The sequence below is a fragment of the Taudactylus pleione genome, unplaced genomic scaffold (assembly GCF_031769625.1).
Source record: "Taudactylus pleione unplaced genomic scaffold, aTauple2 ptg000136l, whole genome shotgun sequence".
Classification (NCBI taxonomy): domain Eukaryota; kingdom Metazoa; phylum Chordata; class Amphibia; order Anura; family Myobatrachidae; genus Taudactylus; species Taudactylus pleione.
This window is the reverse complement of record NW_028284538.1, coordinates 3125270-3144357: the sequence shown is the minus strand read 5'-3', so window position 1 is coordinate 3144357 and position 19088 is coordinate 3125270. Positions and strand designations below refer to the sequence as shown.

The window sequence follows — 19088 nt, the reverse complement described above, 5'->3', positions numbered from 1 at the left end:
TTTCCCCCAAGTTGTCTTTCTCTCTCACCCACTGCCACGGTCTCCCACTTTATGTTTATCACTCTCCATATTATTTCCGCCTGTCCCTTTTTTTCACTCCCTTTGTGTGTACCCCACCTCAGTTGCTACCCCTCCTTCCTATTCTATCTACCCCACCACCCTCTGTCCTCTTGCACCACACCTTCTTTCCCCTGCTCTTCCATTACACCCCTCTTCTCACTTTTTCTTGCCCCTCTATTGCTGAAGTATAATTGTAGGCAAACCATCGCTTTTTTTTATTGTCTTCAAACTTCGTTTTGTCGCTTTTCGCTTATAAGCTTTTTCTGTGTCGTCTCTGTGTATCATACAGCAGTAGTCAGCCATCATGCTGACGTCCCAATGACCCTGGTATCTTCTTTCTACATCTTTAACGTCTTGGTGGAACCATTCACATTGCTCTTCACTGTAGTCTCCGAGATTATTCGGGAAATGCTCAATATTGGAATTAAAAAAAATGGACTTTTAAACTCATATTGCAGCCAAGGTTTCTGTAACTATTAAGCATTTCCCTGACAATTTCTTTGTAGTTTGGATCCTTGACATTGCTTAAATATTTTGTGTATGCTGTACTGTATGAGTGGTGTGTACTATATATGTACTGTGTGTGTGTAGTGTACTGTGTGTGTAGTGTGTGTGTGTATGTGGTGGTAGGCAGAGGTTAAAATGAGCTGGCACAGGGCAAAACTGTGTTGGATCTGTAGTATTTGGTTCCACCTTCGCCAGCTCACCTTGTAGCTGTAGTTGTTGTGTGTGTGTAATGTTCATTTAGACAGTATGGGGTTTAGGCCCTTTGTAAATTTTAGCCCGAGGCCCATGTGGACCTTAATCTGGCACTGGGCGGGGGGACGTTTTATGACAAGAACTGAATTGCAACGTTCTAAACTACCAACTGAATTCATTTAAGACCATGTTTTATAATAAATGTAGGCAGAATACATTTATTACTTTAAAGAATTTGAAAAAAATCACTTATTCATAAATACACGTTTTGCAGAAAAACGTGATGTGATATGCGAAATCGGGAATCATTTTCCTGTTCAGAAGCCCCAAAGTATCACATAAATTCGTTAAAAAAGCTTTTTCACTGCAGACCTGTGTTGTTTTTTTATTCAGCAATATTAAAATAATGGGGTTTTAATATTGATGAGGCGGGTACCTGGCATGGCATTTTACGTCAGGCTAAGCCCCTTACAACATGGCCACTCCCCCTTTTTTGTGCAACCACAAAGGTCCCAATCTCCACTACTAGACAGTTGGGAGGTATGCTGTATGGCATTCACTAGGATCCTGTCAGTACTAAGGCTAATGGTCGGCTAACCTCATCAACGTTTGCTTTTGGCCATGCCTATATAAAGCCACTTCTGGATTTTTTCCCAGAGCCACTTTAAATTTACAAACCGCCTCTGGCTCCTGCATACATACTATACACTTATCAGACCAATCACACAATTATTGATTAATCAGCCTGATAATTATATATTGTGTATCTGGCTCAAGCCCCTCTATCTCCCCCACCACATAGCATAGAAAGATCACCGACATTAACTCCCTGCACTACAGAAAAATACTGTAATCCAGGGATTATGGAAGATCTCCCCCAACCTGACTACATATAATTAAGGGGCACACACTTTAGAGGGGGATCTCCTCTTTCAAATGTTGGGGCTCTTAGTACTTAGTTTGGTGATCACTTGTGAATATTAGGCAATGTTACCCCATGATACGGAATGTGTACGTTTTCTGTATATTGGGGGAGGGCAGCTATGCGCCCTATCATCCCCATAGTGACAGCTATTTGATGACATAATATCATACATGCCTACCCTCCCGGTTTTCGCGGGAGGCTCCCGATTTTTCTGGTAACCCCCCGCACCCCCGGAAGGGTAGGCATTTCTCCCGCATTCTGCCCACTTCCTAGTGAAGTGGGCAGAATGAGGAGAATACCTGCGGCGATCGCGGGTCTCCGTGAAGGGGGCGGGGCTTAAGATGTGATTCTGCATGCATCACAGCATTTGGCCCCGCCCCTATGTAAATTTTACCCAATCGCGGCAGTTTTGCCGTGAGGGGGCGGGGCTTCATGACGTGAATCGTTAGGCCCCGCCCCCATCGGCCCCCTGCTGCTTCTCTTACCCGGGCTTCTCCCGGGAAGAGATGATAAAAGGTAGGTAAGTATGCATAATATTTCAAATGATGTGGCGCTCTAGTAGCTATCACCTGTGATCACCAGACAGTATTACCGTGCACTATGGAAAATAGACGTTTTACATATATAGATGGGAAGGCACTACATGCCCTATCATGCCTGTAATAACACCTGTAAATGTGGGGTCACTCACATATGAAAGAGAGGAATCCCCGCTTTTAGCAGCTATTGTCTGTGATCACCAGACAATATCACCAGCGCTATGGAAAAAAATAGCTTTGTATAGATGGGGAAAGGCACATTGTGCACACACATGGGGGCAATCTATCTTGAACGATGTGCCCCCTTAGTAGTTATACTAGTTATACTAATGGAGCACAATAAATGAGATAGAAAACAAAATATATTTTTTTTTCACAGATGGGGGAGGGGGTTCCTAAATCTGTTATCTCCCTAATCTTGTGTCAAGAAGCATTGTGCCTTCATCCTGATGGTTACTGCCAAGGGATGCAGATTGGAATTGCATGGAGATCCATTCAGTTTCTGTAGGCGTTCCTGGGTGGTGCTTGGGGGCGTGTTAGGGGCGTGTGCCGATATCAGGGTCTGTGACGTATTTCCACTGACACTGGCGGCCATATACTGTCGGACATTCTGAGCAACCATAGTTTGCTCTACCGTAATGTCCATAGGTTCGGCAGATGTCCGCTCGATGGTGTGACTTGTAAGCACCGCAGCGTATTAGACCCGCATCAGGTGGGTGTCTCTGTAGGATGCCCATCGGCTCTGGTATCATCATACATTCGCAGTAGATGTTGCAGCTGCTACCGCATTAGCATCCACCTCTGAATCAGGCCATTAATGCGGGAGGGTGTCTAGCTTATAAAATATTCTACACGTAGGAAGCATTTAAATCGAGACAGCATTTTTTTATTTAGCAAAATCTACACCATTTGTGTGCCCAAAGTGCCGACTTATGGTACATGGCTGCTCGTCTGCTCGGTGGGCTGCGAGCAGAAATATGGGCTCCCACGGCTGTACGCGCCCTGTCAGACCAACAATTGCTCTGTTGGGCACCCAGCACCATCAGCCGCAGACGAAAAGTATTGAATAGCCCCCAGTGAGAGCAGTTATTGTGATGTTAGGAGTACACTATTGCTGGCCATATATGCTGTGATATTGGGTAGTTGTTCCAGTGACTGTTTTCCTATGACAAGATATTACATATAATGATCCCTTATTGCTTCTAGTAATAATTGTATATAGTATACGATTTATCTTTTCTTTTTAAGCTACATTACTAGCTAGAAATTCCTTCTCCATACAGTCCTGGTGACACTGCAGAGGGGAGGGCAGGAGCACGAATCACACGCTTACATCACAGGAACGGCACATGTTGCTATGTAATCATTTTGAAAATACCTCTCCGGAAGCAGCCCAGAGAGATGGTGCTGGCAGGTTCGGGGGCGGGGCTGTAGACATCATTAGGCCCGCCCTTTTCCTGGAAAAGACAGAGATTTGCGGGGCCACGAGTACGGGTGGGGCTAAATTACGAAATTCACAGCATTATAAATTAGGTTTCCCTTTCACTGGCTTTCCTAGCTAAATCTGGGTACACACCTCACCGATATATCTGCAGATCACTGATCTGCAAATATATCTGTGGTCTGTGCAGAACATTTGTTCTGCATACAGACTGCCCGATTCGTCGTGATGGACATCACAGCTGGGCGGGTATTTAAGTGTGCCCGCACAGTTGAGCGGTCAATCACCACCGGCCAATGCAGCAAGTGTACCTATGGGCAGTCGTCTACAGATATATTGGGCATCAGCTGTGCAGCACAGCCAACGTGATATGTCTGTGTACGACGTCGTACCTCATTGGAGCCGGTAATTAAAGGTGCATACACACGGTCAGATTTTTCTTCAGATCTGAACGATAACGATTTTAAAAATCATTCAATCGTTCATATCTGAAGGAAAATCTGACATGTTTGAACGATGTATGATGCGCGTTCCCGATGGTCAGATAACGATATCTGACATCTGATGTGTTTGCAGTCAGACTTGGATGATTCCATTTATTTTAATGCAGTCAAAAATCGTTCAATTGTTCAAATCGTTCAGATCGTTTGTAAAATCGTTCAATCGTTCATCTGACCGTGTGTATGCACCATAACAGTACAATGTGCCTGTGCTTAAATTTTATTTACAAACTACGACAATATAACTGTAATAATTAAATGCATTATTTTCTATGAAACATTTTTTTCATTTTCATTAAATGACTTCAAGTGTTCTGTTATTAGCCAGATTTTTAATTTATCCAATTATAGTAGCTCTTCAGGAGGTTCCATTTTTGTAAAGTAGCTCACACCTCACCTGCAGCACTATACTGTGGCAGTGCACTTTTTTTATGTAAGCCCTCCCCCTCCACATCAGTCTCTTTCCTGCCTCCTCACACAGCTCATAGCAATACGCCACCTCTGTAACTGCAATAACGGCCACTCCCACCTCACACTGCCTCAGCCTCATGTTGCAACTTGTTGTTGTTAGGGCTCAGGAGGAGATCAAAATGGCTGCTGAGCTCCACACTCTCTCCCTGTCCTCTGCAGTAGCATGCATATATACTGTATATACACCTCTTAGGCCCCATATATAGTATGTGTATCATTTGTTATGGACACCAGGTATATCCCATATATAACAGGGCAGTAGGGCATGTTGTGAATATCATGTGTTAGGAAATGCAGGAATAATTGAATATATTTATTGATGTGGACAATCATAGATAGGAATAATACACAACATTTGGTGCAAATAAATAGTAAAGTTATAACATTAGCAGAAATACACAGTGATTCTCTATTGGTTGTAATAAACACTATGGAGCATAAACCTGGTATAGCTAATACAGTATAAACATTTTCCACTATGTTCATTGGCCCATCTGCAATAACAGATCACGTTCATCTTAACAGTTCTGGTTGTCTCTCTCTCACAGACTGCTATGTAGCCTATCCTATACTATACAAGTGAACGCGGACCCAAAGCACCTCTCTCCCCCCACCCCTTAGCGGCCGCACGCATGGTGCCACACCTAGCTCTTTCATTGTTGATGTCAATAAATTTATTTTTTGTTATTGCTCAGCTTAAACTTTACAGAACGAGAGCAAACAAAGTGCAGGTTATTTCTAGGAGTTTCCACCACAAAATTATGTTGTTTTCATGAAAATCAGTTCAGTAGTATATGAGCCAATTGGGAACAACCAGACAGACACAACGTCACTACGAGCACATCACACGGGCGGGTTCCATTCAGGCCCCTATATCACACACCAAAAGAAAAAGTTTTCTAAGGGCACAATTTTTTATTTGCCCTGGGTGCCATCATGCCAAGTTACGCCTCCGGTCCTGTGGTTTGCCCTGTATAGATACATTTCTGTTTATCTGGTTGGTAACCATCCCCACATAGATTTCTATAGAACGGCACCTGGTGTGGCCACAATTATTATAATGAATGGTAGAATGCTCCCTCTTCCTTTCTATGTAACACATATCTGAATCCATCACTCAGCAGGAAACATTCTGGAAAAATGTATTTTTGTTTTAAAAAATACCTAGGGCCATATTCAATTCCAGGCGAAAATTCCCGTACTTTTCGCATGCCGGACTTTTTGCCGACATCTCTAGTTTTCAATGTGAAAAATGATCGCGTGTGTGCCCGCTTATCCCCGTATTCAATTAGAAATTGGCGAAAACGGGACCCGGCACAACTCTAACATGTGAAAAGTACTGTCAGATTTGGGGAAATCAGCCTGACACCCCCCAAAAGATGGACTGACATTGGGGATATCCCTGAATAGCCCCACTGAAGGTATTTGAGTACTTAAATGATCTCAATAGCTGCTATTTAGCGTCTTTGCATAAGTGATGGGGAGAATAGCATTTAGCAGGGGGGTTTTTGTGTGAAAATAAGTAGTCTCCGCAAATTTGGGGTACACGAAAATGGGTGCTAGCATATTTTAAAGTTGCTAAAGTGAAGTTTTAAAAAAACGTAAAAAACTTTTCACATGGTGAAATGTTGTCACTGGCGAAACTTTTTCAGCGAATATGTATTTTCGCAGCTAATTGAATACGGCCCTTAATATCTTGTTGTAATGTCAATTTTTTTTTTTTTTCAATTTATTTATTTCCGGCCTACACCACCCCTACTAGCTGACCAATCATATACCTATTTTATTATCTTCTAAACACTGAAAGTGCATACACACAACGATTTAGTAAATGAACGATTTTAGTAAACGATTTTTTCCCTTGAAAAAATTACCGAGAATCGTTTACTAAAATTGTTCATTTACTAAATGTAATAAACGATTTTTTTGAACTACAAACGATTTTTGCATATTCCCTTACTGAAAATCGTTGAGTTGACAAGTCTGACTGAACTACAAACGTGAACGTGCATGAACGATAATCGTTCATCGTTTGACTCAGAAAGTGAACGATTTTTTCAAACGATTGAACAATAAACAATATCGTTTAATGATAATCGTTCAAAAAATCGTGTGTGTGTATGCACCTTGAATCTAAATATTTACTAAATGTACTAATACAATATCAATATTAAAATATAAATGAAGTAAAACAGAGAAATAATTATTTTCTATCTATTTAAAACAGACCTCATCAAATTTTACAATTCTAATTTATCTTCTATTTTCAGCTTCCATCTACCTCTGGACCCAATTACTATGTTGTCTTTGACGTGCTGCATAATGATAAAAGAATATGAATACATTGTGCCCATTACACACATGTTCTGTGGTATAGTGACAGTTATAATAAGATAATATATGATATGGGCCGGTTCTAGACTGTGAAAGAGCTAAGGGTGAGAGTTTCCTCTGGCGCCCTGAGTTCAGGGGGGGTGGCCAGATGGGGGCGTGGCCATGACTGGAAAAAAATCCACATTAAGAAAATAATAATTGTAGGGCCGTCTGCAGCGCTGTTTGTAACTATGGTGCAGCGGCCATCGCAGCTTGTAATATCAATCACCAGATCTCACCCATGTGACTTTTGATTGAAGAACCAGATGCCAGATCTAACAACATGAGACGTCATGTGCTAGCTATTCCACCTGGCATGATTACTTCTGCTTTAGAGAATGTTGTTCTTCACATAGCTATAGCTATATCTGTTAGGTGTGTACCCAGCATTAGAACTCGCTCCAGGGTGCTCTAAGTAAAGATACTTTAAATTAAGTATGAGTATTAGTACATATATGCGGCTGACATAATGTCAGGGAGAAATCAGGTCCATTTAATGTGATAGGTATTGGATCTGTGCATACATAAGGCTGGCATTAGGTCCCTATATTGCACTGGTTACATGTATTGTACATATATGTGGCTGACATAGTGCCAAGGCATTGTGTGCTGTTTAGAATGTGCTAGGAATAAGTATTGTAGATATATAGGCTGGCATAGCACTAAAGCAGATTACGGGCTGGGTAAGCAAGTCTGGACTCAAGACTTTTTTGTAGCCACTGGTAGACATGTAGTGTTGATGGGCAGGGGGTGGCATTTGAGTAAAGAATGGCAGGCAGGGTGGTATTACAGTGAACAGCAGGTGAGCAAACGAGTGGCATGTGAGGAAGCTGTAGGAAGGCTGACAAATGTTATATATAAAAGCTTATGGGCATGGGTTGGTATGTGTTTGAAAACCTAACCCTCCCCTTCATGCGTGAAATGAGTAATCCAAAGTTACCAGAATTAGCATCTATGGGCAAAAGTGAGCAGAAGCAGTACATTGGTAAATGGGCTGTAACTGGATGGGAAAACCTGAGTCGCACAATACATAAACTCACTAACGTGCATTATTGTTTCTACTTCAGGGTCCATAGGGGGTCCACATGGTTGACCTTGGGGGGGTATAGCTGGATCTGGATCCACGGGCACCACGCAGTTAAAGCCTTAGCTGCTCCCAGGATGCACTTGGGTCCATCCTCCTCTATACCCCGCCCCCGAGCCACAGGCACCTCAGTTTGAGTTGGTGCCCGGCCGGAGTCGGGTCACTCTGCGCAGGGGGGGCTGCAGGAGCAGCCCCCAAAGCTTTTCAATTTAAAAAAAAAAAAAAAAGCCTGTTAGTTTTTTATTTTTAACAGGGGCTCTTCAGAGTGGCAGCGTAGGGCTGTCTGTACAGACGCCCACGCTGCCGCTCTTACTCCCTGCTGGCGCCGCGATGCCAGTATCGCACTGGGGATTGCGGCGGGAGGCCAGAGTCTGTACTAGCTGGACTCTGGGGACCTCCCATGACTGCTGCCGGAGACGCCGGGGAGAAGGTAAGCCGCGAGTCGCCAATTAGCGGCGGCTCGCGGGTCCTCCTATAAAGGCAGTCCTTTGCCCCTGGTTCTAGGGGACAGACCAGGGGCTGCTAGCGGTGACGGCGGGCTCCCCCTCTTCAGAGGTATACCCCGTGAGAGCACTAGACCACGAGGGATTTAACGCGGCAAGCGGGAAGCCGGCAGCCCTGGGGTTAATAGCTAGCCAGGGGAGGAATCCTTCCCTGTTTAGTGGCTCCTCCCCTCAGCTCAGCGCACCTTTCAGCACGAAGTCTGACGTCGCTGAGCTGCAGATTTCTCAGCCACTCCTCCTCTGAGGTCTCTGGTGGCCATTTTCTCTAGGTGGCAGCGAAGATCTCTCAGGGAGCACGCGGACCAGTCCCCCTGTGTACCTCTCCCCTGTTCAGGACAGCGTACACAGCACTATAGCCCTCCCAGACACTGAATCTGGGCGGTTGATTGTAGTGGAAAGGTGCAGTGAGTATATCTTCCTGCATGGTATGTGACTTTTGCTAGTGCTGCCTGTCTGTGCTTATTTCTACTTACTGTCAGCTTATACCTATCCCTTTCCTTCTCCCAAGCCCTACAGGTGTGTGGGGGAGGGGCGTTTCTACTGACCTCACTTATATAAATCACATATTTGTGTGGTCCGTCACATACAGTTGTGTGCAACACAGTCTTTACTGCGCTAGGCACTGTAGGTAAATTGGAATCTATATATCTATATATGGTTTGCTGTCTGTTAATAAACAGGAGGCATATATTATAAATAAAAACAGATATTTATTACATACAAATGGATCCACATACAAACAGCAAAAATTGCAACCTAATGCACATGAATAAATCTGACATATAAAATCGCAGAGATCATATGACTCTCTTGCTACGATGTATAAAGATAAAGCTTGATACTGTATCAATGAGGTTCCACAGCACAACGTTCTAATTGTTGCCAATAGTTATGCAACAGTGTGATTTAAAAGTAAAAATTTGTTTCCGATAAAAACAGCTGAATTCCACTGTTTAATGGATAATCACTCTGGCGTCCCAGTGTGATATACAGTCACGCTGAATATATAGGTGGAAAAGGGGAAAGAAATGGTAATACCTCGACCCCTGGAAAGCTGTGTCCAAGTCAATAGGCGTCCTTAATATGGCTTGTCCGCTCGCTGTGTGAGCTGCGGCTAGATGAAATCAGCTGCCGTGGAGCGGGATGACAGAGCTGTTCACGGAACGGTGATTGTGGTAGCGGCTGGCGGTGTACTCCGAATGTGTAGTGGAGAAAACAGCATTGACCACGGAGCAGTGTCTATAGACCAGCTGGCGGCAAACTCCGGGGACTCAGCGGGACACCAGAGCAGCCCACGGAGCAGTGTCTGTACCTCAGCCAGCAGTGAACTCCGGGAATAGATCGTCACTTTCCAAAGAACCACCAAAGTGCAAGTGCAGCAAATGGTGTAGTGCTGTGGATACCTCCAGTGCCTGGGTGATGACGTCAACGCGTTTCGTCCCGTAAAAACCGGGACTTTCTCAAGACTGTGTGCCGGTAGTTTGTGGCACTTCCTTAAATTCCTCCAGGCATTGGCCATAATTAATTGATTAGAAACATCAGATAATCATTATCTTCAATCAATGGATTGCTCCATATCTCAGGATAGAAATCTATTTATGTTGCATAGAGAACTTTAAAATGCACATTTATTAAACTGCATATTATCATATAGAAATAATAATAAAAATACATATATATATATATATGAAAACGCCTCCTGTTTATAATAGTTTAATAGTATCACTGATATACTATTAAAACGACTATTTATTTTGGCAATTTATTTGTTTCTTTTGAATCTATAACCACATAACCTATGTTTTATTATAAATAATCAATATTTCAGATCATAGAGGTATTCTTTAGTGTCTACACACTATACTGGAATACAGTCTATCTGGAACACAAATTTTTTTTTTATCTTTATCTAAATAATCTATACCTATATTTCATTAACAAAAAATCTGGATGTTACTTCTCAAGAGAATTTCTACAGTGAAACATAAATATGTAAAACACTACTGATGGGAACTAGAACTTGTGAAAATGTAAGTGAAATTAAAATTTTTGTTTCATCCTACTTTATTAATATTTTGTGGTTAGATGTGTATATGTACATATATTTTTATATATGTGTGCACATATAATGGTGCATCTATGCACTTACATTTTCACAAGTTCTAGTTACCATCAGTAGTGAGTAGTGTTTTACATATTTACGTTTCACTGTAGAAATTCTCTTGAGAAGTAACATCCAGATTTTTTGTTAATGAAATATAGGTATAGATTATTTAGATAAAGATAAAAAAAAATTTGTGTTCCAGATAGACCATCTGTATTCCAGTATAGTGTGTAGACACTAAAGAATACCTCTATGATCTGAAATATTGATTATTTATAATAAAACATAGGTTATGTGGTTATAGATTCAAAAGAAACAAATAAATTGCCAAAATAAATAGTCGTTTTAATAGTATATCAGTGATACTATTAAACTATTATAAACAGTAGGCGTTTTAATATATATATATATATATATATATATGTATTTTTATTATTATTATTATTATTTCTATATGATAATATGCAGTTTAATAAATGTGCATTTTAAAGTTCTCTATGCAACATAAATAGATTTCTATCCTGAGATATGGAGCAATCCATTGATTGAAGATAATGATTATCTGATGTTTCTAATCAATTAATTAATTATGGCCAATGCCTGGAGGAATTTAAGGAAGTGCCACAAACTACCGGCACACAGTCTTGAGAAAGTCCCGGTTTTTACGGGACGAAACGCGTTGACGTCATCACCCAGGCACTGGAGGTATCCACAGCACTACACCATTTGCTGCACTTGCACTTTGGTGGTTCTTTGGAAAGTGACAATCTATTCCCGGAGTTCACTGCTGGCTGAGGTACAGACACTGCTCCGTGGGCTGCTCTGGTGTCCCGCTGAGTCCCCGGAGTTTGCCGCCAGCTGGTCTATAGACACTGCTCCGTGGTCAATGCTGTTTTCTCCACTACACATTCGGAGTACACCGCCAGCCGCTACCACAATCACCGTTCCGTGAACAGCTCTGTCATCCCACTCCACGGCAGCTGATTTCATCTAGCCGCAGCTCACACAGCGAGCGGACAAGCCATATTAAGGACGCCTATTGACTTGGACACAGCTTTCCAGGGGTCGAGGTATTACCATTTCTTTCCCCTTTTCCACCTATATATTCAGCGTGACTGTATATCACACTGGGACGCCAGAGTGATTATCCATTAAACAGTGGAATTCAGCTGTTTTTATTGGAAACAAATTGTTACTTTTAAATCACACTGTTGCATAACTATTGGCAACAATTAGAACGTGGAACCTCATTGATACAGTATCAAGCTTTATCTTTATACATCGTAGCAAGAGAGTCATATGATCTCTGCGATTTTATGTCAGATTTATTCATGTGCAGTAGGTTGCAATTTTTGCTGTTTGTATGTGGATCCATTTGTATGTAATAAATATCTGTTTTTATTTATAATATATGCCTCCTGTTTATTAACAGACAGCAAACCATATATAGATATATAGATTCCAATTTACCTACAGTGCCTAGCGCAGTAAGATTTTGTTTTCATGTTGTTTTTGCTGTGGAGACTTGTTTCTCTGGGTTTTTGACAAAAACCCCTATTACTTGCAGCAGGCACGTATTTTACTACTCTTTTTGACACTGAGCGCCGGGATATTTGCAATTTAGATTGCAAATAGTTTTTTCTGTGTGCTACACAGTGCCATACACTGGGGAGTGCACTTAATTCTGCTCTGTTACAATATATATATTTATTTACATAATATATTTGGTCATTTCTGAAGAGGAGATTGAGCACTCCATGGCTCCGGTGTTACTCTCTTGCAGATGCTGTTCTGCAGGAGTGGATAGGGAGGATTTATCACAGGATGGCCTGTGTGGATGGTGCCAGCTGGTTCCTGGTCCATCAAAACCCCCTATGACACAGGAACCACCATGGGCGATGTTTTCTCAAGTGCTGGTGTCTCTTGCGGACCGTCTGTCGGTCCCGCCCCTACAAGGGCGCTGCCCCAGCCTGCCATCCCCCATTCCCCGGGTATCCCGCAATTATTGCAGAGTCCCCCCAGGTCTCAGTCTGTTGGTCCTTACACGGGGTTACTTATGTATATACAGTCTGCCCCTGTGACGCAGCAGTCTCTGGTGCCTTTTCAGGCCAGTGTGGCGGCTTCTCCACCCTGGGTGGATGTGCTCTCCAACTCAGTCCAAAATTTGGCAGCCGCATCTTCGGCTTTTCAGTCAATGTTGCAGAATGACATGCCTTCAAGAGCGTCAAAACGTACACTAATGGCGCAGGCGTCACAGTTATCGGACTCCGATGGGTCCTCAGATGATGGGGAGGTTCATGACGACACTGACTCGGACACCTCGGCTCAGGAGGTAGAGACCAAGTCCATTAATGTATGAGCACTGTTTAGGGCTGTGCGAGCCATTCTCCTAATAGAGGATGAGGCACCAGATCCTAAGTCGAAATACCCTAGTTTCAAAAAGATTAAGGTGGCTTCGGCGGTGTTTCCCCTGTCTGATCAATTGATGGATCATATGGCGGTGGGTTGGCAGGCGCCCAGTAAGGGATTTCTGCCACAGAAGAGGTTGGCTTCCAATTATCCTTTTCCTGAGGCACATTGTAAAAAATGGGAATCTCCGCCGGCGGTGGCTTCCCATGTCACCCGTCTAATAAGGAGTGCTACTCTGCCATTACCGTCTATATCCTCGTTGAAGGATCCCACGGACAGAAAGGTTGAGACTTGCTTAAAGTCTATTTACTCCCTCTCAGGAGCAGTGGCTCGACCATCCATGGCCATCTCCTGGGTGGCTAAGGCTATTGAGGGTTGGACCAATGCATTAGAGGATACCTTTCCGGATGATGCTCCGGATGTCCAGAGAGCGTTGTTAGGACAGATGAGAGACACGGCTTCCTATATTGGTGAAGCCTCGTTGGATGCTAGTCTGCTAACCTCTCGAGTGTCGGCTGCAGCAGTGTCTGCCTGCCGATCCTTATGGCTGAGGTCCTGGAGAGCGGACGCTGATTCAAAGAAAGGCCTGGAGGCCTTACCTTTTAATGGAGAATTGCTATTTGGTCCCGATTTGGACAAAATAGTGGATACACTGGCTAAATCCAAGTCAGCTTTCCTCCCTTCAGCTGCAGCACCTGCCAAGGTTCGGAGCTCGGGTTTTCGTTCCTTTCGGGTTCAGGGTAAGACAAAAGGTCAGTCCTTCCCGAGGCAGTCGGCGGTTAAGTCCGCCTCCAAACCCAAGAAACAAACCTGGAGTGCTAGGCGCCCTTCCAAGCAGGAAGACAAGCCTTCCACCTGATGGGATGGGCCTCTCTCTGGGGGACCCCAGAGTGGGAGGCCGACTTCAATTCACCCAGTGCTGGCTCAGTACCACCACAGACACCTGGGTTCGAGAAGTGGTCTCCCAGGGGTACGCCCTGTCTTTTTGGCACAGACCAGTTTTTCTGCACGAGTCCTTCTCAGGACAAAACCAAGGCTTTGCAGATTCAGGTAGCTATAGAGTCCTTGCTGACTGCAGGGGTCATTGTACCCGTGCCTCAGTCTCAGCGTGGGATGGGATACTACTCTACGCTATTTCTGGTGCAGAAACCCAATGGCTCACATCGCCCCATCCTCAATTTGAAGTCTCTGAATAAGTTTCTCAGAGTTCCCAAGTTCAGGATGGAAACCTTGCGTTCCATCATTCTGGCGATGGAACCCGGGGATTACATGGTCTCCCTGGACATCCAGGACACCTACCTCCATGTGCCTATAGCGACCTCACATCAGAGGTATCTGCGGTTCGCTATATTGCACCATCACTACCAGTTCAGGGCTCTGCCTTTTGGTCTCTCCACAGCACCGAGGGTGTTCACCAAGGTGATGGCAGTTATGGCTGCCCACCTTCGGAGCCAGGGTGTATGCTTGTTACCGTATCTGGACGACCTCCTCTTGCTGGCAAGCTCCCCGGAGGTACTGCTTCAACATCTCCACCTGACAATCGTTTGTCTACAAACACACGGGTGGTTGATAAACTGGAGGAAGTCCTCCCTGATTTTATTACAGCAGATGATTCATTTGGGGGCCCTACTAGACTCTCGTCAGCAACGGATCTTTCTGACTCCGGAAAAGGTCTCCTCCCTACAGCTACGGATACACAGTTGCCTGAGCAGTGCCAGAGTATCGGTACACTCAGCAATGAGAGTTCTGGGGTCCATGGTGTCGGCATTCGACATGGTGGAATTTGCCCAGTTCCATTCCAGGCCCCTGCAGAGGCTAATTCTATCAGAATGGAACGGGTTACCACACAGGATCCGGTCTCAGATGCTGGTGTTGTCTCCAGAGGTACGACTGTCCCTGGCGTGGTGGCTGCAGACAGCCCATCTCCTCGAAGGGCGCCCCTTTTGGATCCCAGACTGGGATCTGCTCACGACGGATGCCAGTCTCCGGGGTTGGGGGGCGGTGACAGGCTCGCTGGACAGTGGAAGAAGCGGCTCTTCCCATCAATGTTCTGCAACTAAGAGCCGTGTACAGGGCTCTACAGTCGTCCGGCACCGCTCTTCAAGGAAGAGCAGTACAGGTGCAATCCGAAAATGCCACGGTGGCGTACATCAATCACCAGGGAGGAACTCGCAGCCGGGCTGCGATGGCGGAGGTGTCTCGCATCCTAACTTGGGTGGAGTGCTACCTTCCAGCGATCTCGGCAGTCTTCATCCCCGGAGTCCTCAATTGGGAAGCGGACTTCCTCAGCCGTTACAACGTGCATCCCGGGGAATGGTCGCGTCATCCAGAGGTATTCCAACTACTCGTGGACAAATGGGGGCTGCTGGAGCTGGACTTGATGGCCTCTTGTCACAATTACAAGTTGCCCGTGTACGGGTCAAGGACAAGGGATGCCGGCGCAAGCCTGGTGGATGCTCTGTCAGTGAAATGGACGTTTCAGCTGGCATATCTGTTCCCTCCAATATCCCTGCTACCTCGGGTCCTGCGCAAGTTCAAGCAGGATGGAGGCACTCTGGTACTGGTGGCCCCAGCGTGGCCGAGACGTCCGTGGTACTCTGCTCTGCGGAGTCTGTCCATCGATGCTCCGTACCTTCTTCCTCAGCGGCGGGACTTGTTGTCTCAGGGACCCTGCCTTCACCCGGATCTGGGTCGACTGTCTGACGGCGTGGCTCTTGAGACAGCCGTCCTAAGGTCCCGGAGCTTTTCTAGTTCCGTTATTACTACCATGCTGAGGGCACGCAAGCCTGCTTCCGCACGGATTTACCACAGTGGTGTGAGTCCAGAAACTATGATCCCCAAGTGTTCAGGGTTTCGAGGATTCTGGCTTTTCTTCAGTCAGGTATGGATTTAGGATTACGTCTTTCCTCTCTGAAGGTTCACATGTCTGCTTTGTCGGTTTGGGTTCAACGCAGGATTGCTACTTTACCGGACGTACACACCTTTTTCCAGGGTGTTCTGAGGATTCAGCCACCTTTTGTGCCTCCTGTGGCACCTTGGGATTTGGCGGTGGTTCTTAGGGTCCTGCAGGGTCCTCCTTTTGAGCCTCTTGAGTCAGTTGACCTCAAGTGGTTAACACTTAAGACTGTGTTTCTCCTGGCAATTGCTTCGGCCAGGAGGGTATCCGAGTTGGGGGCACTTTCCTGTAGTCCCCCCTTCTTAATTTTTCACCAGGACAGAGATGTTCTTCGCACCCGTCCTGAGTTTTTGCCTAAAGTAGTCTCTAAATTCCACATCAATCAGGAACTTGTGGTCCCAGCTTTTCAGTCCCCTGATCTTACAGCTGGTGAGGCTTTGTTGGACGTTGTCTGTGCTCTCAGAGTTTATGTTGATAGGACTGCTTCTGTAAGAAGGTCCGATTCCTTGTTTGTCCTCTTTGGTTTTCATAAGAGGGGTTGGCCTGCCAACAAGCAAACGTTAGCCCGTTGGCTTTGTTCTGTTATTAGGGAGGCTTATATACAGGAACGTTTACCTGTTCCAGCCTCTGTTAAGGCTCATTCCACTCAATCTGTGGGTCATTCTTGGGCTGCTAGACGTGGTGCCTCCGCTGTTCAGCTGTGCAAGGCAGCCACTTGGTCTTCAATTCAGACATTTTTGAGGATTTATGCGTTTGACACCTTTGCCTCTCAGGATGCAGCCTTCGGGCGCAGGATTCTCCTTTCTGGTCAGGAGCGTCCCCGCCCTTAGTTGAACCGCTTTGGGACATCCCCAAGGTCAACCCTGTGGACCCCCTATGGACCCTGAAGTAGAAAACAAGAGATATGGTAAGAACTTACCTTTGTTATCTCTGTTTCTACAAAGTCCATACGGTCCACAGGGCACCCGCCCTGACGCACCTGGCTTCAAATGGGCTGTGTTGCTGGTCACCGGTTTTTCGTCTCCCATTTCTGTGAGTATGGTTTTCTTGTGTGTGCCAGTCTTCCTTCTCTCTGTTTAGTCTCCTCCTCCGGCCTGGGCTGCTTACCAACTGAGGTGCCTGTGGCTCGGGGGCGGGGTATAGAGGAGGATGGACCCAAGTGCATCCTGGAAGCAGCTAAAGCTTTAACTGCGTGGTACCCGTGGAACCTGCCCCATTCTGTTTTCTGCCTCTGTATGTACAACATGGTGCTGGCACCCAACGTTTGGGAGTTTTCCTCCCGATGTGAATGGACACACGCTGCCCCCAGCTCCTTAGAGGTCCTTGCTGGCTGTAACTAGGTACATGTGTATAACCTATGTAGTCTTGTATTGTTCCACACATATACTGTGTATCACTGGCAGGTTCTTATTAGTGACCCTATCTAGTTCATATATAAAGCCTTTATATAGTAGTATCTTGTAAGGAACTACATTAGAAGTGATGCAATTAGATTGTCCTACATTATCTGCTTTATCACTACAGATACGGAGTCCCTGCAGAAAATATTATCCTGTATGGGCAGAGTATTGGGACTGTAGCTGCAGTTGACCTGGCCACCCGCTACAAATGTGCAGCAGTAATATTACACTCCCCGCTCATGTCAGGGGTGCAAGTTGCCTTTCCCAACATACGGAGGACCTATTGTTGGGATCCCTTCCCCAGGTAAAACAATGCTGTGTGTTTATCCTAAGCTATGGGTTACCTCTGGAGTATAGTATGTGCTGGACACAAGCACTGCAGGGGGCAGCTCACGTATAAGTGAGTCAGCCATGAAGTATGCTTTGTCAGACAGATACCAGCTGTGTAGGCCCAATCTGTTTGTATGCAGTGAAATATTCCTAGCCCCTATCTAAGGATAAGTGCGACATCACACAGTATAAATCAGGCTTTCCATTCTAGGCCAGTGAGGAATTAGTTTTCCATTTGTCACTAATAAGACTGCAGACACAGAGGTTCTCTGCTTGTACTGATTATTACTGTTTATCTGAACTTTGGCCACATTGTGCCTGATTCACTACGGATCGCAATATTATGTACGCACGCAGTTCAACTGCGATAGTAAGCCAATCCATTGCGATCACAATGCAAACTCAGCACAACATAAGAACGCCCACTCTACCATACGCTCATCCTTAATACTTAGCAGAATAGTGACACCATCGGTACAATGGAGTACCATCGCAGCCCTTACGCACAGATGCACAAGCCCTGACCCTACTTAGAAATTGCTAACAGCCATGCATGCAATGAGACCTCACACTGCGTATGGGATTGCAGTGGATCATTTATGCATGCCCCTGAAATTGCGTGTGAACGCACTGGTACGCCTGCGTTCGGCCGACCACCCACAAACGGCACTTCCTGTCAATCACTCTGCAATGGGTCTGTGTAGCCTCTGCGATCGCAGTCCTGATCACAGTGGCTGATTCACGCACGCACACTAATGCATGTGCAGTACTCAACAATCTGCCGATCCCATCTGAATCAGGCCAAGGGCCGGATTATAGGCAGGGCGACAGTGGCGGTTGTCCAGTGGCCCCCACACATAGGGGGCCCCCACACACTGTCCCTGGCATCCGGCCACATACCCAGGCCCAGATGAACATTTTTTCTTTTGACAGATCCGACTTCCGTGGGCCGCAATTAAGCCCCACCCCCCGTATTTTGCTCCGCCCCCTTTTCAATTATCTGCTAATCACGATGATTTCTGCTGCTGCTGCCTCTGAAACCAGGAGAGGTAAGCAGCACTGTATGTGTGTGTGTGTATGTATATATATATATATATATATATATATACACGTGTGTGTGTGTGTGTATATAATATCTATATATATTCGCTATAAATAAAATAGAAGGAGCGCCAATAGTGCATTATCTCAAAACATTTATTAGAAGTAACATCTTTCCATCAAACATATGTCATGTATGACGTACCAGAAAAAGCAGTCAGACCACCGCAGGTATACAGCACACAGAATCAAGTCTCCGGGAACAAGCAGGTTGTCTCAGCCGAGAGCTCGTATCACATAGTAACGCTAGGCC

The 19088-nt window shown here is 45.2% G+C and overlaps 1 protein-coding gene across 1 annotated transcript in view; it reads left to right on the top strand.

Moving 5' to 3' along the window:
* Positions 1-19088, top strand: part of LOC148522909 (alpha/beta hydrolase domain-containing protein 17C-like) — a 541817-nt gene that overhangs the window by 481493 nt on the left and 41236 nt on the right. Inside the window, exon 2 of the mRNA XM_088473538.1 lies at positions 17529-17708. Within this exon, the coding sequence (XP_088329664.1) occupies positions 17529-17708 (180 nt within the window). The remainder of the gene's footprint in view (positions 1-17528; positions 17709-19088) is intronic.